The 19336-nt window shown below is 55.6% G+C and overlaps 7 protein-coding genes across 7 annotated transcripts; 3 read left to right on the top strand and 4 right to left on the bottom strand.

Moving 5' to 3' along the window:
- Positions 1-824: 824 nt before the first annotated feature.
- On the bottom strand, positions 825-3827 carry B0H64DRAFT_362997 (kinase-like domain-containing protein; the record flags this gene model as incomplete). The annotated part of the gene is made up of 3 exons (XM_062801784.1): positions 3426-3827; positions 1793-3228; positions 825-1735 (listed from the first exon to the last, which is right to left on the bottom strand). The coding sequence occupies exons 1-3, from the start codon at positions 3470-3472 to the stop codon at positions 825-827; spliced, it is 2394 nt and encodes a 797-aa protein (XP_062656355.1). The 5' UTR covers positions 3473-3827.
- A 349-nt stretch (positions 3828-4176) lies between these two features.
- On the bottom strand, positions 4177-5966 carry B0H64DRAFT_425663 (purine nucleoside permease-domain-containing protein; the record flags this gene model as incomplete). Its single annotated transcript, XM_062805692.1, has 5 exons — positions 4808-5966; positions 4688-4755; positions 4639-4650; positions 4540-4603; positions 4177-4427 (listed from the first exon to the last, which is right to left on the bottom strand). The coding sequence occupies exons 1-5, from the start codon at positions 5553-5555 to the stop codon at positions 4177-4179; spliced, it is 1143 nt and encodes a 380-aa protein (XP_062656354.1). The 5' UTR covers positions 5556-5966.
- Positions 5967-6701: 735 nt separating this feature from the next.
- Positions 6702-7682, top strand: B0H64DRAFT_464466 (glycoside hydrolase; the record flags this gene model as incomplete). Its single annotated transcript, XM_062807629.1, has 3 exons — positions 6702-6934; positions 6992-7333; positions 7396-7682. The coding sequence occupies exons 1-3, from the start codon at positions 6880-6882 to the stop codon at positions 7680-7682; spliced, it is 684 nt and encodes a 227-aa protein (XP_062656353.1). The 5' UTR covers positions 6702-6879.
- Positions 7683-8110: 428 nt separating this feature from the next.
- On the bottom strand, positions 8111-11566 carry B0H64DRAFT_362991 (uncharacterized protein; the record flags this gene model as incomplete). Its single annotated transcript, XM_062801783.1, has 4 exons — positions 11350-11566; positions 10938-11297; positions 10642-10884; positions 8111-10584 (listed from the first exon to the last, which is right to left on the bottom strand). Exons 1-4 carry the CDS (start codon positions 11357-11359, stop codon positions 8111-8113), a joined length of 3087 nt encoding a protein of 1028 aa, XP_062656352.1. The 5' UTR covers positions 11360-11566.
- Positions 11567-13586: 2020 nt separating this feature from the next.
- Positions 13587-15019, top strand: B0H64DRAFT_402909 (kinase-like domain-containing protein). The gene is made up of 2 exons (XM_062804259.1): positions 13587-13700; positions 13755-15019. Exons 1-2 carry the CDS (start codon positions 13693-13695, stop codon positions 14719-14721), a joined length of 975 nt encoding a protein of 324 aa, XP_062656351.1. The 5' UTR covers positions 13587-13692; the 3' UTR covers positions 14722-15019.
- On the bottom strand, positions 15020-16620 carry B0H64DRAFT_402908 (uncharacterized protein). Its single transcript, XM_062804258.1, has 3 exons — positions 15864-16620; positions 15639-15804; positions 15020-15589 (listed from the first exon to the last, which is right to left on the bottom strand). The coding sequence occupies exons 1-3, from the start codon at positions 16339-16341 to the stop codon at positions 15337-15339; spliced, it is 897 nt and encodes a 298-aa protein (XP_062656350.1). The 5' UTR covers positions 16342-16620; the 3' UTR covers positions 15020-15336.
- A 272-nt stretch (positions 16621-16892) lies between these two features.
- On the top strand, positions 16893-18725 carry B0H64DRAFT_202282 (uncharacterized protein). The gene is made up of 4 exons (XM_062799275.1): positions 16893-17226; positions 17287-17582; positions 17634-17962; positions 18014-18725. The coding sequence occupies exons 1-4, from the start codon at positions 16990-16992 to the stop codon at positions 18685-18687; spliced, it is 1536 nt and encodes a 511-aa protein (XP_062656349.1). The 5' UTR covers positions 16893-16989; the 3' UTR covers positions 18688-18725.
- The last annotated feature ends 611 nt before the right edge of the window (positions 18726-19336 follow it).

The raw sequence follows: 19336 nt of genomic DNA, 5'->3' as shown, positions 1-19336 counted from the left end.
AACAGGGATAAGAAACGGACCAAAATAGGCCGTCGAGTCCCAACCTGAGAGCAATCTTGCTCTTCCGTCCACCTCTCAAACTGGTTCTTCCCCGCCCTCAATTCAAGAGGAGGGGTTTTTGTGGGTGGGATATCTTAACCCATAACCCCACGGACCACCTGTTCCATCTCGTCCAGGATTCAGACCGGCTCGGTTTCCTCAGTTGAGATCAGCCGCAAGCCGACCCGCCCACGGCTGGGCGTCCGAGGTCTTTCAACCATGAACTGTTCCGTCACGCCATCCGATTTGCGGAGTCGCCAAGATAGGAAGTTCGTCTTGCAAAGAGCCCCGGCGAAGATGCCTAGAGAGATTTTGGAGCCTCCAGGCGAAAGCCCTTCTCCCAAGGACTACGTGATGGGCCCTTCAACTCCCAACGCGATGCCCCCGCTCAGTCTCAAATCCACCACTGCGCCCTAAATTTGTCTGCCGTTCTCGGGTAGCCATGTTATCGCGCCGTAGTATCAATGCAACACCTGCGCCAACCGCCTGGATGTAATTGCGAGACATAGACTACCCCCGTGAAGGCTCGTGCCGCTGCTTATGCTTATGCATCCCGCCCCGCCACAGGAGAAGAATCAGCCCCGTCCGCATGTGGTAGCAACCCGTGCCTAACCAGGCCATTAGACGAGCTGATAGCCCGGATGTTGATGTGCCGAGTCGATTTCTAAGCCGAGGTCCTTGCAAAGCCCGTGGTTGGTGAGTCAAGCATTCTCGCAGGCGAACGACGAGCCCGCAAGTAGGCGACAATTTCGCAAAGAACCATACCTTCCCTTCCCCACGAGGCCTCACCACGCCTCCCACCCCCTCCCAGCCCACCCCCCAGCACACATCACCCCCGCCCTCGACGCCGCCCCCACCACAACACAATGCACCACCAACAACACCAAACTCCTCCACCACCCGCCCGGCCATCCACATCTCCCCTCCTCATGTTCCATCTCCCCCTCTTCTCCACCACCACCACCATCCGGCCCAAGCAACCCCAACCCCGATCCCGACACCATCCCATTCACACCCCCCGACCCAGCCCTCGACCTCACCCCCTCCCGCTCCCCTCCCACTCCCCCACCACCACCACCACTCCCCACCTCCCCCCCACCCATATGTAAATCCCCCGCCCCCAAAACCACCACCGCCCCCATAACAGCCCACTGCGCGCTATAAGGCCAGCACACCCACGACAGCGACAACACCTTCAACCCAAAAATCACCAACCTCAACAGCATCGCATGCGCCTGCACCCAGCGGGCGGCGCGGTACACGGCCAGGACGGCGTTCAGCCGGACACGCGTGGTGCGGGTCATGGGCGGGGCCATGAGCAGCGGGGTGGTGATGGTGGCGGGGCTGATGGTCGAGGTGGCGGGGAGGTTGGGGGTGCGCTGGGGTGAGCGGGATGGGGTGCGCCGCCGAGGGCTGTGGGGGCGGCTAGGGTTGTGGTTGTTGTGGTTGCTGTGGTTGTTGTTGTTGTGGCTGTTGTGGCTGCTGAGGTTGGTGTTGCTGTTGTTATTGTTGCGAGAGAGGGTCAGGGTGTGGGAGGCGGGGTGGCGGGAGCCGGTGGTGGAGGGCGGGGTGAGTCGTCGTGCGAGGAGGCTGCTGGTGGACGGTTGGGTGGTGGAGGCGTCGGGCGCGGCGCGGCTGAAGGGGCTTGGGAGGTCTTCGTCGGTGGTGCTGTTGACGCGGGCGTGTTTGGTGGGGTCTGGGAGGTTGGGGTTGTGAGTAGAGTGGTTTGAGTGTGGTGGTGGGGGATGCAAACCTGGAACAGGGGTACTGGGCGGCATGGGAGAGTCCAGGTTTTGGACTCTTTGCCCGCTTAGGCCGAGCAGTGGGCTGGTGTTTCTAGAACCCCTCATCATACTGTCGAAGCTATACTCTCCTCCCATGGCGCCCATGATTTCGCTGGCAGCCGGCCGGTCCGCGGGGTTGACGGCGAGAAGCCTCGTAAGCAGATGGTAGAGCTTCGACGGCAAGTCCGGCCGAGCTTTCCTCTCCTCCTGAAACCCTTTCCAATGGGAAATCTCGGCGCGCAGCTGGTCGACGTCCTCCAACTCCTCTTGGACGCTGTTGGCGTTGACGTACGGAAGCCGCCCAAAACACATGAAGTACAAGATCATGCCCAAGGAAAAAACGTCTGACTTCGTGGTGAAATTGCCGTATCTGCCGCTAGCGTCCCTTTTCAGCACTTCCGGTGCGCAGTAGGAGATGGTGCCTGTGGACCCCGTCGATTTCCGAACGGCGTTCTCTGGCTGTACTTCGCCGAAATCGCTGATCAAGCACTTGAGCTGGCTGCCATCCTGGTGCAGGAGGCAGTTGCTGGGCTTCAGGTCTCGATGGATGTAGTTGGCTGCGTGAAGATACGACAGGCCTGCGGTGATATCCTTGAAGAGCGAGTAGATCTCTTCCGGAGCCAGCCGCTTCTGGACCTTGGGACGCTCGGCCTGCCCTTTGGATCTGCGTCGCATTTGGGCCTTGAGCTCCTCCTTGGTTGCCTCCTTCGGCCTATCGCCAATAATGTACTGCAGTAAATCGCCTCCGTTACAGTACTGCTGGAGGATAAAAGCGCATGCCACGCTGGGGCCGAAACGAGTGAGCCGGACGTCTTCAAGCCAGACGTGGCGATATGACACCAAATTGGGATGGGCTAGGTTGGCCAGCAGCTCAACCTCGACGAGGACCTTTTCCAACCAAGCGTGGTCATCCCCGACCGGGACGCGCTTACAGGCGAAGTGGCCGAGGTTGCAGCCGTCTATTTCGTGCCGAACCAACAGCACGACGCCCTTGCCTCCCCTACCAAGCTCCCTCTCTTCAATAAAGAAGGTGTTGAAGTAATGTGGGCTAAAGGCTTCTCGTTTTATGCGGCCGCCACTTTGAGGGGCGGGCGAGCTGCTCACGAACTCGACGTCGGCTTCATGTTCGTCGTGTACTACGGCGGGGAGTGGCTCGACCAGTCGACGGATCGGACTAGGCGGTGACTGTGAGGAGGACGCATTGCCTGTGCTGTGGCCGGCGCGCAGCATGCGGAAATAGTTGGGGTCGACGTAGCTGTCGCCATGATGGGTATTCTCATAGTGTCGGTCTGGGGATTTCGGGCGGAGGGGTTGATGGCAGGTTGGACATTCGTGCAGTTGAAGACCCCTGATCTCGAGACGCTGCGACGACGGATCGCGGACGACGATGGCGTTATGATGTCGGCTATGGCATGGCAAAAGTACATTAGCAGGGTTAATGTTGTGATTCGTAGTAAGCTATTCCAAGCTGCTCCCTCAATCGACGCCATTAGGGAATTGTGCGTCATGGGCTCGCGACCCAGAAGTCGACGGCGGGGTTGTTCAGGGACGCTGAGGTGATGGAGGGAGCTCGGAGGAGGGGCGCTAGGAACGATGACGTACAGCACGATCTCACGACCTTCGCGCGGATGGTATGGTACGAGCGACATATTTGGCTAGAGTGCCTTTAAGTTCTGTTCTAAGCCGGAGCTGCCCATGCTCAAAGACTGCGGGTGCGTTATGTAGTGCGTTATGTAGTGTAGATGCCAGGCTGCTTCCAGATCATCCGGGTTGTCGTTTTGTGGGTTGTCGCTTTGTTGATGGCGACGGGCAGGGTTCAGACGGTTGCCAGGTCCAAGTTTGGCGGGTTGCAGCTGCTGGGGTTTTGATGACCCACTGGAGCGCACAGACATCGGATGGTGGGTCTTGGCACTTTTTGGCAGGTGCTTTTTCGGTGAAAAGGGCGCTGTGGAAGGACTCATTTGCTGCCGTCATTCAGAGACGGTAACACAATGTTGACGATGAGACCCGTGGCACGAGTGGCAACATCCCACCACTTGCGGCATTCCCAACGAGATCAATTTGAGGACGTCCACTGCATGACGAGCATGACCATCCCAATGCGACGGTGAATTGGCCAATCGCCAGAACCAAATCGCCCCTTGTCAACATCCCCACCATCTATTGGGCGCGAGCCAAGACAAGCTTTCAGGACGCAACGGTCACTTCAACGCCGATCCGTCGAGAGGTTACTGTTCGACTGCAGACTGCTGTGGATTGTGGAATTGCGATTGGGTGTGACTGTGTCCCTCAGCTTCTTTCGAAGTATTCGTACCACTAAACTTGATCCCTTTTCTCAAATCCTAGAATCCCATTATCCCACCACGACCACGACAGGACCTTTGGTGGATGCGTCAAACCATCCCCTGCGACCGTCTTTCCATATGTAGTTGGGAGCCGGAATGCCTTTGAGGAAGAGGCCGTCCCTGTCCTCGAGGATGCGTTTCACGGCCTCGATCCCAGCGCGGAAGATGTTCTCGATGGCAATATCGAAACCATTCTGATGACGCCCTAGAAGGTGGTCGTATGGGGTGACGTCTGGGGCCGGGCGGTCAAAGTTGGACCCTGTCAAGTGTCAGTTATTAGCAACAGTAGGGAGGTCCTCACAGTTCATCGCCCACATCTTGAGGGTGTCGACTCGCCAGTCCGCATGACAATAAGTCAATGACCCGCCCACGGTCCACCAGCCCATGCACCGCCATCCTCACCAGCACCTCGAGCGTGACATTATCCTCCTGCGCCTCATGCAGTACTCGCCCGTCCCATTCGTCCACACCTCCGTGATCCTCTCAAGACTCCCTCAGCAGCGCCCCCGAGTAATACACATCACTCGTCGCGGTATCGCACTTGACCACCTCGGCCCCCCAACCCCCACCACAAACCGATGTACCTCCTCCCGCCGGCCGTACCTTGCCCGATACGCCCCCCGGCTCCCCACTATCTACCGAACCCCCCTCCGCGCAACTGGAACTCAAACGCCCGATCCCTCAACGCCCCATTCACCTCCATCACCTCGGTCCCATACACAGAATCACCGGATACGCATACGGCGCCGCGGGCCCAAACGCCACATACATAGTCGGTCTCAAGCCCCGCCGGCATCTCGCGCGCGCCAAACTCGTGCTTGTAGCGCCACCTGCACGGCGAACCGCACCAGCGCCACGCCGCCCAGCGTCGCTCCGCCGCGGGGTTGACGCCCGCGACGCCCGCGATGCCCGAGATGACCGCGACGAGGAAGTAGGACTGTCGCAGGTCGAATTGGGGGGAGAGGGTTAGCGCGGTGAGGATGGCGGCCGCGTTGATCTTGCCTTCGCCGGTGGTGAGTTGGCAGATTTCGCCGGTGAAGGTGCAGTGGACGGTGGGGTGGATCATGGAGAGGGCTGGGAGGGTGATGTTGAGGGCGAGGAGGTCGCCGAGCGGGGGGGTGGGGGGTTGGTTGTGGGGAGGTTGTCGGGAGGTTGTGATGCCAGATTTCGGCTTCGGGGGTGAACTGGTGGTCGGTGGGTGGGTTAGTCTTGTTCGAGATGTTGGGGGTCGGGGGAGGTGTAAGGAGGTGGAGGTGTGTTTGTTTACCATGCTGATGATTATGATTTTGGGTTTGATGATGTCGTTTCTCTGGATGACACCACCTGAAGCTAGGCCCAGGTACCACAGGGCTAAGATGGCGGCCGCCATCCATCGTAGGGGCCTCATGGCGACGTTTAATGCGACGCCATACTTATTATTGCTTAGGCAGGCAGTGTAGAGACGACATTAAAGACACGAGGATTCGCGATGCTTAGGTACCTAGGTGAGGCCTTCGCGATGGCTCCCCAGAAAACGGTGGTGTTGGGCCCGTGGAAAGGAGGGAGGATGCTATCACTCCCTTTGTGAATTAGGCAGTGTTATGGCCTCAGTCGGTTGATCAGGTTCTTCTATCCCTGAATACTAGTTGTTTACTGGTTGTTCACAAATGAATCAAGCATTTGACTTTGGATAGGAGCCGATGGTGAGATCATGGCACCATCACACATGTGTCACGGTCGCAAAGGCCTCTTTTTGATCGGGTGGAGTACGCCAAAACGCATAGCTAAAACCTGGGTCTTTATCATCATTGGATAGGGTGGTTAATAAACCTTTGCCACTCGGTGGCTACAGCCTCGGACGTATAGGGGGTGGAGGGAGAGCCAGCGCATTGTTGGTCCGGTCTTGCACGAGCAAGCAATAGAGCGTGAATAATTACATATATGTAGCAAGGTGGTCTCGGCTAACGTTCAGCCTTGAGCTCTTCTGTTTGGCATCGGGAACGGCCTTCCAACCGAAGGGAGAGAGAAAGAGAGGTTGCCCTATGTAAGCCTTTTCCTCGCTTTTCTTGTCACTCCATGTATCGAATTTGAGACTGGAGGCCTCATCAACCTGGTGGCTACTTCGAGTGCTCTCGCAAGCATTGCTTCCTGAGACATCCGCTCTGCCGTCGGTGGAGGTGGGTGTGGGGGTGCTCGCAACTGACGAATCTTGTTGAAACGAGACTTCGACGCGAGTGTCGACTGGCCCACAAACGTCAGGAACCTTCTGCCGAACAAACCGTCGAAGGGGTTGCCACGAGCCTGCACCCCAGCTTGTCGATCTCGGATCGACATGGGGTTGTCGACCCCGGATCAGGTGGAACGGGAGTCTACTTTATTTGGTTCGCCCAGGTTTCGCCGAAGGGGCAAGAACAATTTAAAAACAAAATCCCAACTGGCTGGCGTCTCTGGGGTGCTTTTACCCGCGGCCCCTTTACCCGTTGGGCGGCAGTGGTGCCTTGGCAGGGCGGTACATGGGGAGCCGCTCCCGGTTTCGTGTAACGAACATGGATCATTTTGATATGGGGATGCCGGAAATAGGTCAGCGATCAGTTGTATATAATGGCCATCTTTCAGAGCCCTGGGTCGTGGCCCTGGTTTTCCTGTTTGCTTAGCTCGATCCAGCTGTTAGCCTGTTCCCAGAGCCCCTTGGACATTTCGACCCTCTTCAGTTGAACCAGTTACCAGACAACATGAAGCTCAGCGTTGCCATCGCCGTGCTCGCGTCGGCTCTCGCCGAGGCGCACTGTATGTCCCTCGCCCCTTGCTCTTTCACCCACTTACCGTACTAACAAACGCACCTAGACACCTTCCCCAGCGTTGACGACTCCGCCGACTGGCAATATGTCCGGACGACGACCAACTTCCAGAGCAACGGGCCCGTGACCGATGTCACCTCGGACCAGATCCGTTGCTACGAGCGTGACCCCGGCACAGGCGCCCCTGAGACCTACGCGGTCACGGCGGGCAAGTCCATCAACTACAACGCCAAGGCCTCCATCTCCCACCCGGGCCCCATGGCCTTCTACATCGCCAAGGTCCCCGAGGGTGAGACCGCCGCGACCTGGGACGGCAGCGGCCAGGTCTGGTCCAAGATCTACCAGGAGATGCCCGAGCTCGGCGGCAGCATGACCTGGCCCACCAGCGGTACGTCCCTCCCCACTCAACCCCCTCCCCCTTTCCCACAGCCTCACTAACCCCATCAACAGGCGCGGCCTCGGTCCCCGTCACGATCCCCAGCTGCCTGTCGGACGGCGAGTACCTGCTGCGCGCGGAGCACATCGCGCTGCACAGCGCGGGCAGCGCCGGCGGCGCCCAGTTCTACATCAGCTGCGCGCAGCTGTCCGTCACGGGCGGCAGCGGCTCGTGGAGCCCCAAGAGCCAGGTCGCCTTCCCCGGCGCCTACAGCGCGACCGACCCCGGCATCCTCATCAACATCTACTACCCCGTGCCGACCAGCTACACGCCCGCAGGTCCGGCGGTGGAGAGCTGCTAGATGGTAGATGGGGAGGGATGAGTGGGGTGAAGGGGAGAAAAGGGAGAGGGGGGTTCGGTGCATATGGTTATGGTTGCGTAGCGAGACTTTCTTTTGATAGGTAGTGTTCGCAGAATGTTCAGACTCTACGCTGCTTTGAGGTATCATGTCTTACTTTAACTGTACTTTGTTGATTTTCACTGCGACTTCCCTTGGGAATCGAGACTTGAAATACGAAAAGCAAAGAAATTAAAGAGTGTGTCATTATTTCGTAGTCAGCTCCTACCTCACCCTTGCAGTTAGGAGAAGAGGAAAGAAAAGAGAAATAGAAGAAAGAACAGGAGCGGGGTACCAGAGACCTGGTCCAACCCAAACGGCGCCGTGTGATATGGTCTGGTCCCGAGCTGATCTTGCCTAAGGTAGACAAATCCCGCACCCACCTCCATCCTTCACTTCAAAATACTAGCCACGGCAAAGTGGCCATTCTTCTCTGCCAATTCAATGGCCTTTTCAAACCCTGTCCCGCGCATAGGGTCGCCTGTTGCTCCAGCGTTCAGCAACAGCTGAACCATATCCAGGCGTCCATGCTCAGCCGCGGCCTCGACGGCAGTCCGACCGTTGTAGAAAGAGGGCCATGCGTTCACATCTGCGCCACGGGCGATAAGCAGCTGAGCAAGGATGAGATCTCCCGCGATGGCGGCGCCCTGCAGCGCGGTGATGCCGCAATAGCTCGCGGCAGCCGCGTTGATATCGGCTCCTCGGTCGAGGAGAAACTTGATGAGTGTCGTTTTTTTCGTCCCCGGCGTCAGCAAAGAAGCCGCCTGCAGCGCGGTGCGCCCGGATTCGTTGGCTGGGGACTCGTTAACGCCGGTTCCATGATCTAGGAGAAGCTCCACCGCTTTTAGGTCCCCGAGAGAGGCTGCCAGCTGGGTTGGCGTGTATGGTGTGCAGTCGTCTTCGCGCCAGTACTCGTCCTCGTCGAGCGGCTTGCCGTACCACATGTTATTCGTCACGGCACTGTGCGGTGGCTCAAGGAAGCGGCGTAGGACATCGTGCCATCCTCTCTGGATAACTCCGTGAAGTACAGAACTGGGCTCGCCCCCGGGTCTGTTGACGGTGGCACCGGCGTCGAGAAGGGTATAACAAAAGTCTGGATTCTCTCTAGTGGCGGCATTATGGCAAAATGCCTCCAGGGCCGTCAAGCCATTTAGCGATGCGGGAGGGGCGGAGGTATCAGCCCCATGACGCAGCAGTATTGTTGTGATTTTGTCGGATTGGCAGGCCTCAAGTGCCGCTTGCAATGCGGTTCGGCCGCCATTTGGATAGGGTGGCGCGTTGGGATTTGCTCCTCTGCTGATCAAAAGTAGAACTGTGTTTTCATCTTCGTTTGCGGCAGCCGCTTGGAGGGGGTTCCGAGGCAGACCAGGTGTGTTGATGTCCACCCCAGAATCTATGATCGTGGCTATTGAAGCTAGATCGCCACAGCCACGTCCATCCTCAACTGGAGAGCATGCAACAACCAGAGCCTTCTCTCTTTCCTCCGCATCAATTTGGCGACTAAGAGCCATCCTCAGGAGGTTTCGCGTTCCGTGTTCAACAGCCTTCTCCAGGAGCCCGGTATGTCCAATGTCTGCTTTATGTTGAAGAAGGAGCGCAACGGACTCAGTGTCGATGTCGATGTTCTTCAAGGCAGTCGCAAGGGGGCGAGTCGTCAGGGATGGGCCGTTTGGGTTGACACCATATCGGAGGAGTGTACTTGTTGCCGCACAGCGGTGGTCACTGATTGATTCCTCCAGGGCTTGCTCGAGCTGATGTGCCGTCAGTCCTGCCGGCCGAGCCGCGATATAAGCGACGAGAGCATGATCACCGCGGTTCGCGGCATCCAAAATATCCGCAAGCAGGAACTCTATATGTTCGGATTTCACCCTTCCCTTTAACAGCTGCCTGAAAACCCTCCTCCGGCGCAACGATGCCCATTCCACTAGAGCCTTCCCTTCAATCTGAGAGAAAATGTCTGCCTTGTACTCCAGAAGGAGAGCAGCCATTTCCACATCGTCCCTATAGACAGCGTATCCGAGGACAGTGTGCTGGCGTCTGAGATTACCGAGGTATAGGCCCCAGTTCTGATAGTAGGCGTTGATGGACGCCCCTGCCTCAAGAAGGAATTTGACCCCTGAAATGTCTCGAGTATCTACCGCTCGGTAGAGCGCGGTTCCAGGATGTACTCGCTTCCAGTCCGCCTGCGCATCTGCAGAAACCCCGACCCCTAGAAGAAATTGGGCGAGGTCGTACTGTCGATCGGACACAAAATGGTGAAAAAGCTTTGCTCCCAGGTCCGTTGTTACCAAGCACGCTGGGTCTGTGTCGAACAGGATGCGTTGAGTGAGGCTGGTGTCGCCGATCAAGGCTATCTCGTACAGCTTGTTGTCGAGCTTGACGCCGCACTCTAGGAGTATCTCAAGCACCTGGACATTCTTAATCCGAACAGCCGATGTTAGGACAATGTTGGCGAAAGCGTGAACGGTAGGAGTTTGGATCTTCATGAACCACGTCAGAAACGCTGCGTATCCCTGGTCGACGATCCAGTTGAGAAAGGCGTCAGCCTGGTCATCGAGCAGACTATTATTGGATGCAAAGAAAGCGGCCAGTGCGAAAAGCGACAAAAGCGTTGCCGAAGGCGGTGATGAGGGGTCTAGAATCCGTTCCAGAGTTTGCGAGATATCCCCCTCAGTTCGCTCCGGAATGGTTTGTTGAAGATGGGACGAAACCTCGGCAACGCTGGCGACGGGCTGTACTTCTCCCGTAGTGGTAGGAACGTCAGGGAGTGACCCCTGAATCACGATCAGGAACCCAGAAGACGCAGCTGCCGCAGAAGCGGGGGGTTCGCAGAGTGAACTTGAAGCATGCTTTGGTAGAGAATAACCTTGAACTGTGATAAGCAACAAAAGCAGTTGACCAAGGACGAGCAGTGAAAACATACTGGGTTGCTCGATTTCAGCAAGTACTCGAAAGAAGGGCAGCGGCCTTTGTTGGACGTTATGACTCCAGTGGGTACCGAATAAGTTGAAACTGGGACTGACAGGCTCTTCGGACGGGGATAGAATGGCTCTGACAGAGGAGGGGCTGGAACGCCAGTGGTTCATTGCACGGTGGTTAAAGCCCGACATGGTCGTTCTGAGGCGCGGGGAGTCGTTTTTGTGTAGGCCTATCGTAGTAACTACTCCTTCGTATCGCGGTTAGCAATCCGATAGCTGCAACTGCTCTGCGCGTACATACCAGGTTCAGCGGCAAGGAAGGACTCAATGCCCAACACGCCCACATCATGAGCTGCAAGCGGGAGCTCTATATCAGCGGCCCCGACATAGTCAACCAATGGTTCACACATTGTTGACGCTGTAAATGTTCCACTCCACGCCATCCAAGAGCTTTCGAGTACCTGACTAGGCGTCGGAACGGAATGCAGAGTTGGTCCCGGTTGTTGAGTCATTGTTATCCCCAAACCGTCGTTGCGGCCCCCGTCCAGTTGACTTCTTCCTTGGCTATCAACTGCAACTGGGGCTGGGTTCCTACCACCGACAGGTGCTGGTGACGGTGTCCTGATGGATAACCTCGGTACAGCCTGATTGCGCTGCTTCACTTTCGGTTTGTGAGCGCGGTCGCATCAAGTATCAGGTACCTGAGCACTTACCTTCCTTCATTGAAGCCTTTGCAGGCTTCGTAACCCCATTCTTCGAGCCTTTCCTTCGAACGCGACTACGAGCCAAGTGGACTCGTCCCGGCCGCAATGGCTGGCCATTAAAACAGACCACGGTTTGTTTCCCAAGTGCCGCGCGACGTTCACATTCTTCGTCAACGTACGCCCACTCTTCACTTGTCAAGTTCTTGAGACCAGGGAAGCGCCGCTTGTATTGACCATCGCTTTATCGACCTGTTAGACACCCAGACCCGCTCCCGATCTCATGACGGGCATACCTTGGAGTGAAACCGTGTTTTGCGGTCATATGCGCCTTAACTTGCCCCAGTGTTTTCCCTTTGGAGAACAAGCCGCGGATCTCATCGTCATATTGGGTCCAATCGAGGGATGCGCCCTCCTCACCTGGGGCCATGTTTCTGATCTGATGTTGGTGTGGGATTGATGGCGAGGGTATGATAAAAGCGCATGGAAGACAGGGCAGGTAGCCAGGACACCGTGAAAAGTTTATCTTGTCCCCCTTTTCTCACCTGGACAGCCGAGGCGGACTATGGACGCCTCATTCAGGCAACCGCCCTCCCGATTCATGATACACTCACCGGATTCTGGTGCTTGATTGGGCGAGCGGCCACCCCACTTCCCATGCTCCTTTTCCGTAAACTTTTGTCGTACTTTTGTCACTCACCCCCCCTGTGCCGAAAAGGGACCGTCGTGTGTGGACAGGGAGCCAATCATACTTGGCGTTACCGGCCTTTTGGCCGCCGAACGGGGCCTCGATTCATCCTGCATGTCCGTCTGCGCCTCATGGCTCATTGGTTATGCCTTGCTGTCTCATCCGTAGGGTGTCAGGGGGAGGCTGCGGGTGTTGTGGGGCCGAGGGAGAGAACTGCCATATTCGCAGCAGTTGATCAGATCGGCGGGGAGAAAAGACTGGTAATGCAACACACACAGAGGCAGCGAAAATGAGTGAACTGCATGGTGTGCGTTGCCAACCCCAGAATTCCGCCAAGACGCGTTGCCAAACCGGACCCGGGATGAAGACAGAAGGTCAAGAAGATCGTCCAAGATAACTCGAGAAAGTTAATTCATTGATTAAAAGGTCAACCATTGTGTACGCCTTGCAAGATTGCAGTCTGGTATAAACCATGGCTATAATAACCTGACATACTTCCCTAATGTCTGCCGGAGGAAACCTTCCGTCCCGTAACACTTACATTTACCACCCTAGACAACCCAGGTCAACGTCCTTGTTTTATATTCCACAAAGTTCCACCTCTTTGGCAGTCACTCGAAATGTCCACCAAGCCGTCTTGCTCTTCTAAATCTACCGGAGTCGAAGCCCCTCGGTCTTGTCTCGGAAACCTCACTGGGTGCGTTCTACTTCTCCCTCTTTCTCGACGTCAATACCCCATGCCCATGACTGGTTATAATACTAACGTGGCTTCAAAATAATAGGGAATTCCCGGTGTCACCCATGGATTGTGTTTCTGGCACGCCTCGCCTCCCTCTCGCGACCAACAAGTCAACATCAATGTTATTGAGGTGGGTTTACGACACCGACGCTGTGACCGTCACCGAGAGACTCCAGCGGGACGGGTGTGAGCAAAAGGATAACGGTTCTGCTGGGAAGTAACACTTGGAACAAGGGTGGACAGCTGGGAGCCTTGCATATTTGCTGCACTTGATATAGGTACCTCGATGATAAAATGTGACTGGAGTCTCGTTTCATTTTGCGTGTGGCTACGTAGGTACCTAATTACCTAGGTAGGTAGGGAGGTACTATGCCATTACTCAAGTAGACGACTGTAAAACGGTGGTGGTGATCATTTCTTGCAACCCCCCGCCGGCGGTCTACGGTAATATGATATATATCTTTAGGTGTTGCCGTGATCACTGACGACCATGGAACCTAGCTATTCCATGGATGCACCTCAGCTTCGCCGTGAATCATTAGCGTAGTGATCTGGGCTTAAACCATGCCCACAATATCCCGCTAAAATTTCTTCGCTAGCTTGCTGGCTGGGATTCCGGGGAGCTGGGAAATGAACAGTCACCTAAGGCAGTCAAGTAATTATACCGAGGTACTTAACGGACTGAGCACACGAAGGATGAACGGGAAGTTGGTAACCAACCGACCAAGTCGGACCAACCGACGGCTTGATCGGGAGACCTGTGGCGCCCCACTATTAATCGAGCTGCGGACCGCTGTTTAATAAGAGTTGGGCAACCGCCCATGTTGGTTGACCGAATAATTAGGTCCAAACTTCTTTCTCCCAACAATCCACCTGGATATTTTGCATACCTATTTTCATCCACGGACAAACCCCAATCAGTCACACAATGTTCTGGTCCGTTCCGCATAGTTACTACCTATCTACCGAAAATAACTAACTTTGTGACAGTGAAATGGACCCTCCCATTGAAGTCTCCGTCGCTCGAGCCAACCCTTGGCGGTGGACCCTGGGCTCCTTGATTGTCTGCGAAAAGGCCGACGATCCGGGACTGAAGCCCGGGGACACAATAGCCGACTGGCGAGATGGCGACAGCACTTTCTACCTCCGAAAGAGCTTGCCACACGAGTTGTTGGGGAACGATACGGAGGCCGATAGGATCCATGTCGGGGGAACTTCGTCCGCGGTTTGGCGTCTCGGTAACAATGTATTCTGCAAGGTCCGTGCCTGGTGTGAAGGCCTGGAGCTCGAAGCCAATACGATGCGGTTCGTGGAAGAGAAGGCCCCAGAAATACCTATCCCGGAGCTTGTTCATACCTGGATCGACCACGACCTCAATAGGACCTTCCTTCTAACAAGGCGAGTTGAGGGGCAAACCCTGGAACGGGCATGGCCGCAACTCTCGGCACTGCGTCGCACCCAGATCGCCGACGACATCGCGCGGTTCTGCGTTTCCTTGGCCGACAACACTTCGCCTCGGTTTGAAACGGTCACTGGATACGGTGTTTACGAACCAAGGTTGATGGAGAGCGCACCCAAACCCCACCCGACGTGGAAGCCGAGAACCCTTGGCCCGTTGTCACAAGAGGCGATGCGTGCCTATATGGCCAAGATCTCAACCGAACCTGCGCCAGATATTGACCCTCAGTTCCACTTCTATCATGCCGACCTCGGACCGACAAATGTCATGGTATCCGAGGATGGGGACCGCGTGACTGGGATCATCGACTGGGAATCGGGGGCATACTATCCACGTTTCTGGGTAGCCACTAAGCCTGTGACTGCCGGGGCATTCTACCTTGAATGCGAGACTGACGAACCGAAGCTGTGGGGCCAACTCCTGGGCCAAGCACTCGAGGCAAAGGGTTATCAGCGGTTGGACGCAGCGTTCCGCCGCTGGGATAAATCAGTCTCTTGACGAGGAGCGGGCTTGCAAAATGCGCGCTGACGAGGTAATCATTGCGTTCCAACGAGAAAGGAACAGCTAGCTTCGTTCGAAGATATATTGCCAATTGCCAATCCAACGAGTTTCCTCCACAGACGTGTACAGACTGGACTGACAGCGAAACCCAGCGCCGCGATTCTGGATACAGTACATTTCCAATTAGCTGCAGGCACTACTAGGAGAAAGCCACACCAGTTCTGCTTGCAAGAAGATCTTAGCCTATACTGCTCTGTCTTTGGACACCATATCGAGTTAGTTGTTAGGATTGCCGTGTTTCGTCAAGGTGAGTGGCTGAAAGGAATTATATTTTGAAGGTTCTATGATACAACAACTCCAAATACCGCCTAGAATGCAGGGAACACGGCAGAGGACACCAGCATGTGGGATAGGGTCATCGAGATCGGCGTAAGATCAACAAAACATAGACAGGAACTTCAACATTCACCCCGAGCTCTCCGGAGCTAACGTGTTCAAGAACGGACATCGGCACCGGAGGGCGCATTGTGGTCCTTGAAGGCAACGGTTCGACAAGCAGCACTGAACAAGAACAAGGTATCTAACCCCTCACCCGCCTGTCAAGAACAGAACCTAGCGCCTCGTGATGGAGTCTAACGGCGAGACCAGGACCTCACCCCGATCCCGGTGCCGCATCGTCCCCTCCTCAAACGACCGGATCAACCCTTGGATCTTGTGCTGAACAGGGCCCAGCCTGCTCACCCGCGTCTGTTTCCGAAGCAGGCCAAAAGTGAAGAGTAGAGCGCCAGCAAGCGCACCGACTTTGAAAATAGCAGATGATACCTTGTGCGGCACCGCAAAGGCAAGAATGGAGCACGCAAACGTCCTGGGCTTGGTATCAGCTAGAGAGGCCACAAGGCTCGAAGAAAGCTTACCATGCCGCTGCGCCTGGAGAGACGGTTCTCCTTGGAGGCTTCTCTTGTTCCTTGGCCTTGTCAAGGATCTCGTCTAGCACCGTCAGATCCCGCACCGCGCTGTCATGCGAAATCTTCAAGAGCCAGACATTCTTCTCTGCTTCGGAGCCGTCGCGGGTAGAGACTTCTGAGAGTCAGTTAGCCACGGACCCGAAGCCCACATGCAGGTATCCTGGAGCAACGTACCTTGCGACCGGCTATACGCCCCGAGCTCAGTACTGGAGGCTGGAAGGCGATCCAGGCACTCGAAATATTGGTTGAGGTAGCGGTTTGCCGATCGCCTGTAAACCTCAAACAGCTCAAAGATATCGCAGCCGCTCTGGTTCGCCGAGACTGCGTTCCAGGATGGCACACCCGAGGTCCCTTTGGCTCCGACTGTTTGCTGGCGAGAGCTGGCGAGAGCGGTACTCTCGTCCGCTGCGTAATTGTTCTGATCCATCCTGTCCCCTCTGGTTTTGATGGTGATGGAGATGGGGGAGATGGAAGATGTGGCTACAGCCTGATCGGATCCTGATCCCTTCATGTTCTGGGTGCAGCTGAGCTGACCCACCCCGCCCTTTTCAAGCAAGGCCCTGTCCGACCAACAGAAGAGAAACATGGTCTGCCTGAGGCCAGAGTGCGTCAGCAGCAGGGCATCATCTGCCCTGATTGGCTGGTTGGTCATGCCCCCCTGTATTCGAGCTCCGAAACGCCCACCACCACGTTCATTCCCAGAGCTATCCGTATCGAATATGAGCCTAGCTAGAAAGACGCCGACTACAAGACCGTGATCGTGATCGCGATCGTAAATATAGACTTATAGCCTTGCGACGAGAATGCGTTTGAGAGCTCGAGGTGTGTTTGCGTGGTTCATTTTGAAGAAAGCTCATGCCAAGGGGGCATTTGAGTCTGGATGCGCGAGGCTGACTGAGGCGCATCCAAGCACTGCCCGCCAGTGTGTTCAGCTCCTGTCACAAAGCGCATGCCAAGGTTGCACATCATGACCAATTTCCCTTTCAATGGTGTTGCGCCGAGACACATCATTCGCCGGGAGTGCCCATGTCCCCGACCAGGCCCCAACGAGGCGGTTTCTGGCGGTTTCAGTTGCCGCGAGGGAGGGAGTGTCTTGTCTCTTTGGCGCCCTTCCCAAGTTCCCCGAGAGCCTGATTTGTCGGGGTTAGAATTGATAAACCCCCCGTCCCGGTGTCTGAGTGAGCCGTAAGCCCCTGTCGTTGTTGTGTTTCCCTCCAGATTAAGGTACGGAACCCAACTTCCCGCGAACTCTGGCCTGAGCCGCCTAACTCTGCCCTGTGCTTCGTTCACACCGCCAGCAATGGAGGCCAACTCCTCGAAAGAACTCGGGCACGGTTCCAAGCAGGACCTACGGGTCACTGTCCGTCTGCAAGTTTGGCACTTCAGCGAGCGGGGACGATGCCCCGAGTTCAACCATGGCCTTGCCCGTCTGTTCTCCCCCGAGGCTCTCGGGGACTGGAATCACTGGATTCCTCGCCCGGCTGAGGTGGTCGAACCCGATGGCATCTCGATTCGAGATGACTACGTTCCGGTCGAGGTGGGTTCGTTTACGGTTTGGTTAATGCACTGCTTCATGTCGGGGATGCTGACTTGGAAGGTCGACTTTGTACACGCATTCGCCACCTACAACAACCCTCAGGGGAATCCCGAGTCCGGCGTTCGTGATGTCTTCAAGAAGTTCGCTCCACCGATTGTATACGATTACTTTATCTCCAAACTACAAAGCCCACCTCACGCGATGAACATCTACGCAGTTGCCAACGGTGAAGAGATGACAGAGATGCACATCAAGATGAAGTATGCGCATCGCTTCTTCTTCATTCCGCTGTGGCTTCGGCTCGAGCGGTTTATCAAGCCCGCAATGGTTCGCCAGGAGGACACCATAATGAAGATGTGAGCATGGATTCTATCCTAGGCGGGCTACTAGCCACTAACGTCAAGCAGATTGCAGGCGGGGGTCGACTCTCTCCGTATATTAGGGTCGTTGACCTTCGCCTACATGGCTTTCCAGGGCGCAGACATCCGAAAAGCAACAGAGTTCCTCGCTACTTGCAAGGAAACTTTGAGTCAGCTTTCGTCCCAACTGCCCTGGTTGAAAGAGATGCTCGACAACCTGAGTAGCTCGTCTTCGTCCGAGAACAGCACATCTGAGAACCCACCCACTAGTAGTGGGCCTCTCGTTCTCTTGGGTGATGCATCAACCTCATTTGAGAAGCTCCGGGAACTCGCCGGCGGCTTGAAACCCAGACTCGACAAATTATCAAGCGGAGAGGGTAAGTCCCTAAATTCTCAGTCTTCATAGCCAAGGCTAACATATCCATGAGGTCTCACGAACCAGGGCATCGTCAGAACGATACTTGACCTGCGCCAGGCTACAATTCATCTCTCCGAGTACGAACAGGCCATGGTGAGCTTCAATGAGGAAGAAATCGGCAAGTGGAACGAAACAGCTAGCCATCATGAAAACTTCGTCTATAGAGCAGGGATCCTTGCGCTCGGGTGCGCAGTCATTACAGCCCTGGCTTTTTGGAACCCACAGCTCGCCCGCGGTCTCACCGCTACACTCGGCCAACACCTTAAGCTGGGGGTGGGTGCTACTTCATCATTGGCACTTACCACAGGTTATCAGTACAACAAGTTGAGCGATGCCCTTGTCGCGCTTGGTGATGCTAGGAATAGGGCTAGTGCCGGCCGGGTCGCCCTGGAAGGAGTCTTCGTGGCTCTCCGTCAGGCCCACACCACCCTGACCTTGGTTTACTTGGTGCAGGTGATGGGACAGCCCATTGCATGTATGGGAGACGAAGAGCGAGACAGGGCGGTTAGGATGCTAGGGGGCGACTTGCAGTATCTGGATAACGCCATGTACAGCCAAACCCTCATACGGGATAGAGTGAACAATCTGGTGCAGGCAAGTATCGACCTGGATACAGAGTACCAGAGAACCATGCATATCATGGATGCTGCGATGGATATAGTGGGAAGGGTGGTTGAGACCTAGTAGCGGGATACAGGTCGATACTAGGAGATCAACTGTTGTTGATTCCCTTACTTGTAAGGGCTTTCATAAATTTATTCAATTCGTAGGATATTCGTAGATAAACTTGGGTTCCATTGTATAGAATAAGATATCCGAGACCCGAGTCATATCTACGATGTCATGGCTAGTGAGTGACTGAATTTTGAATGCATTACTTTGTAGTTAGCCCTCCATTGATGCTAAATCATTCTAGTTGATAACATGGATGGTAAGCCTATTTGCACCGTAGTTTCTGTCAAAAGGTTGGGACTAGAAGTGTTTGATAAGAATCCATGTGGCTGCGGGTATAGGCTGTGAAGGGCAAAGATCACAACCGTCGTAAATAGGCAGGTACGTCTACCGTAGCTAGGTAGCTTCACGGTCAGCGTAAACGCTACGACATAATTACCTCGGTACCTAGGTACGTAGCGGTTGGTTTCTAACATCTTGGCATTTTTCCCTTTAGTCCCTCTCCATCTTGATTGTCTTGACGCGTGACGGCCGAGATAGCGGCAGGCCAAAGGAGACTAATTAGTACGCCATGGAAATGACCTCCGCTGCTCCTCACGTCCCATCCACTCCCACGCACGCCGTACCTGAGGTTTGACAGGGACACAGACTCGGGTAACCT

Source organism: Chaetomium fimeti, assembly GCF_033439085.1.
Source record: "Chaetomium fimeti strain CBS 168.71 chromosome Unknown B0H64scaffold_6, whole genome shotgun sequence".
In the NCBI taxonomy this organism is placed as follows: domain Eukaryota; kingdom Fungi; phylum Ascomycota; class Sordariomycetes; order Sordariales; family Chaetomiaceae; genus Chaetomium; species Chaetomium fimeti.
The sequence above is the reverse complement of the archived record's forward strand: the minus strand, read 5'-3'. Positions and strand labels throughout refer to the sequence as shown.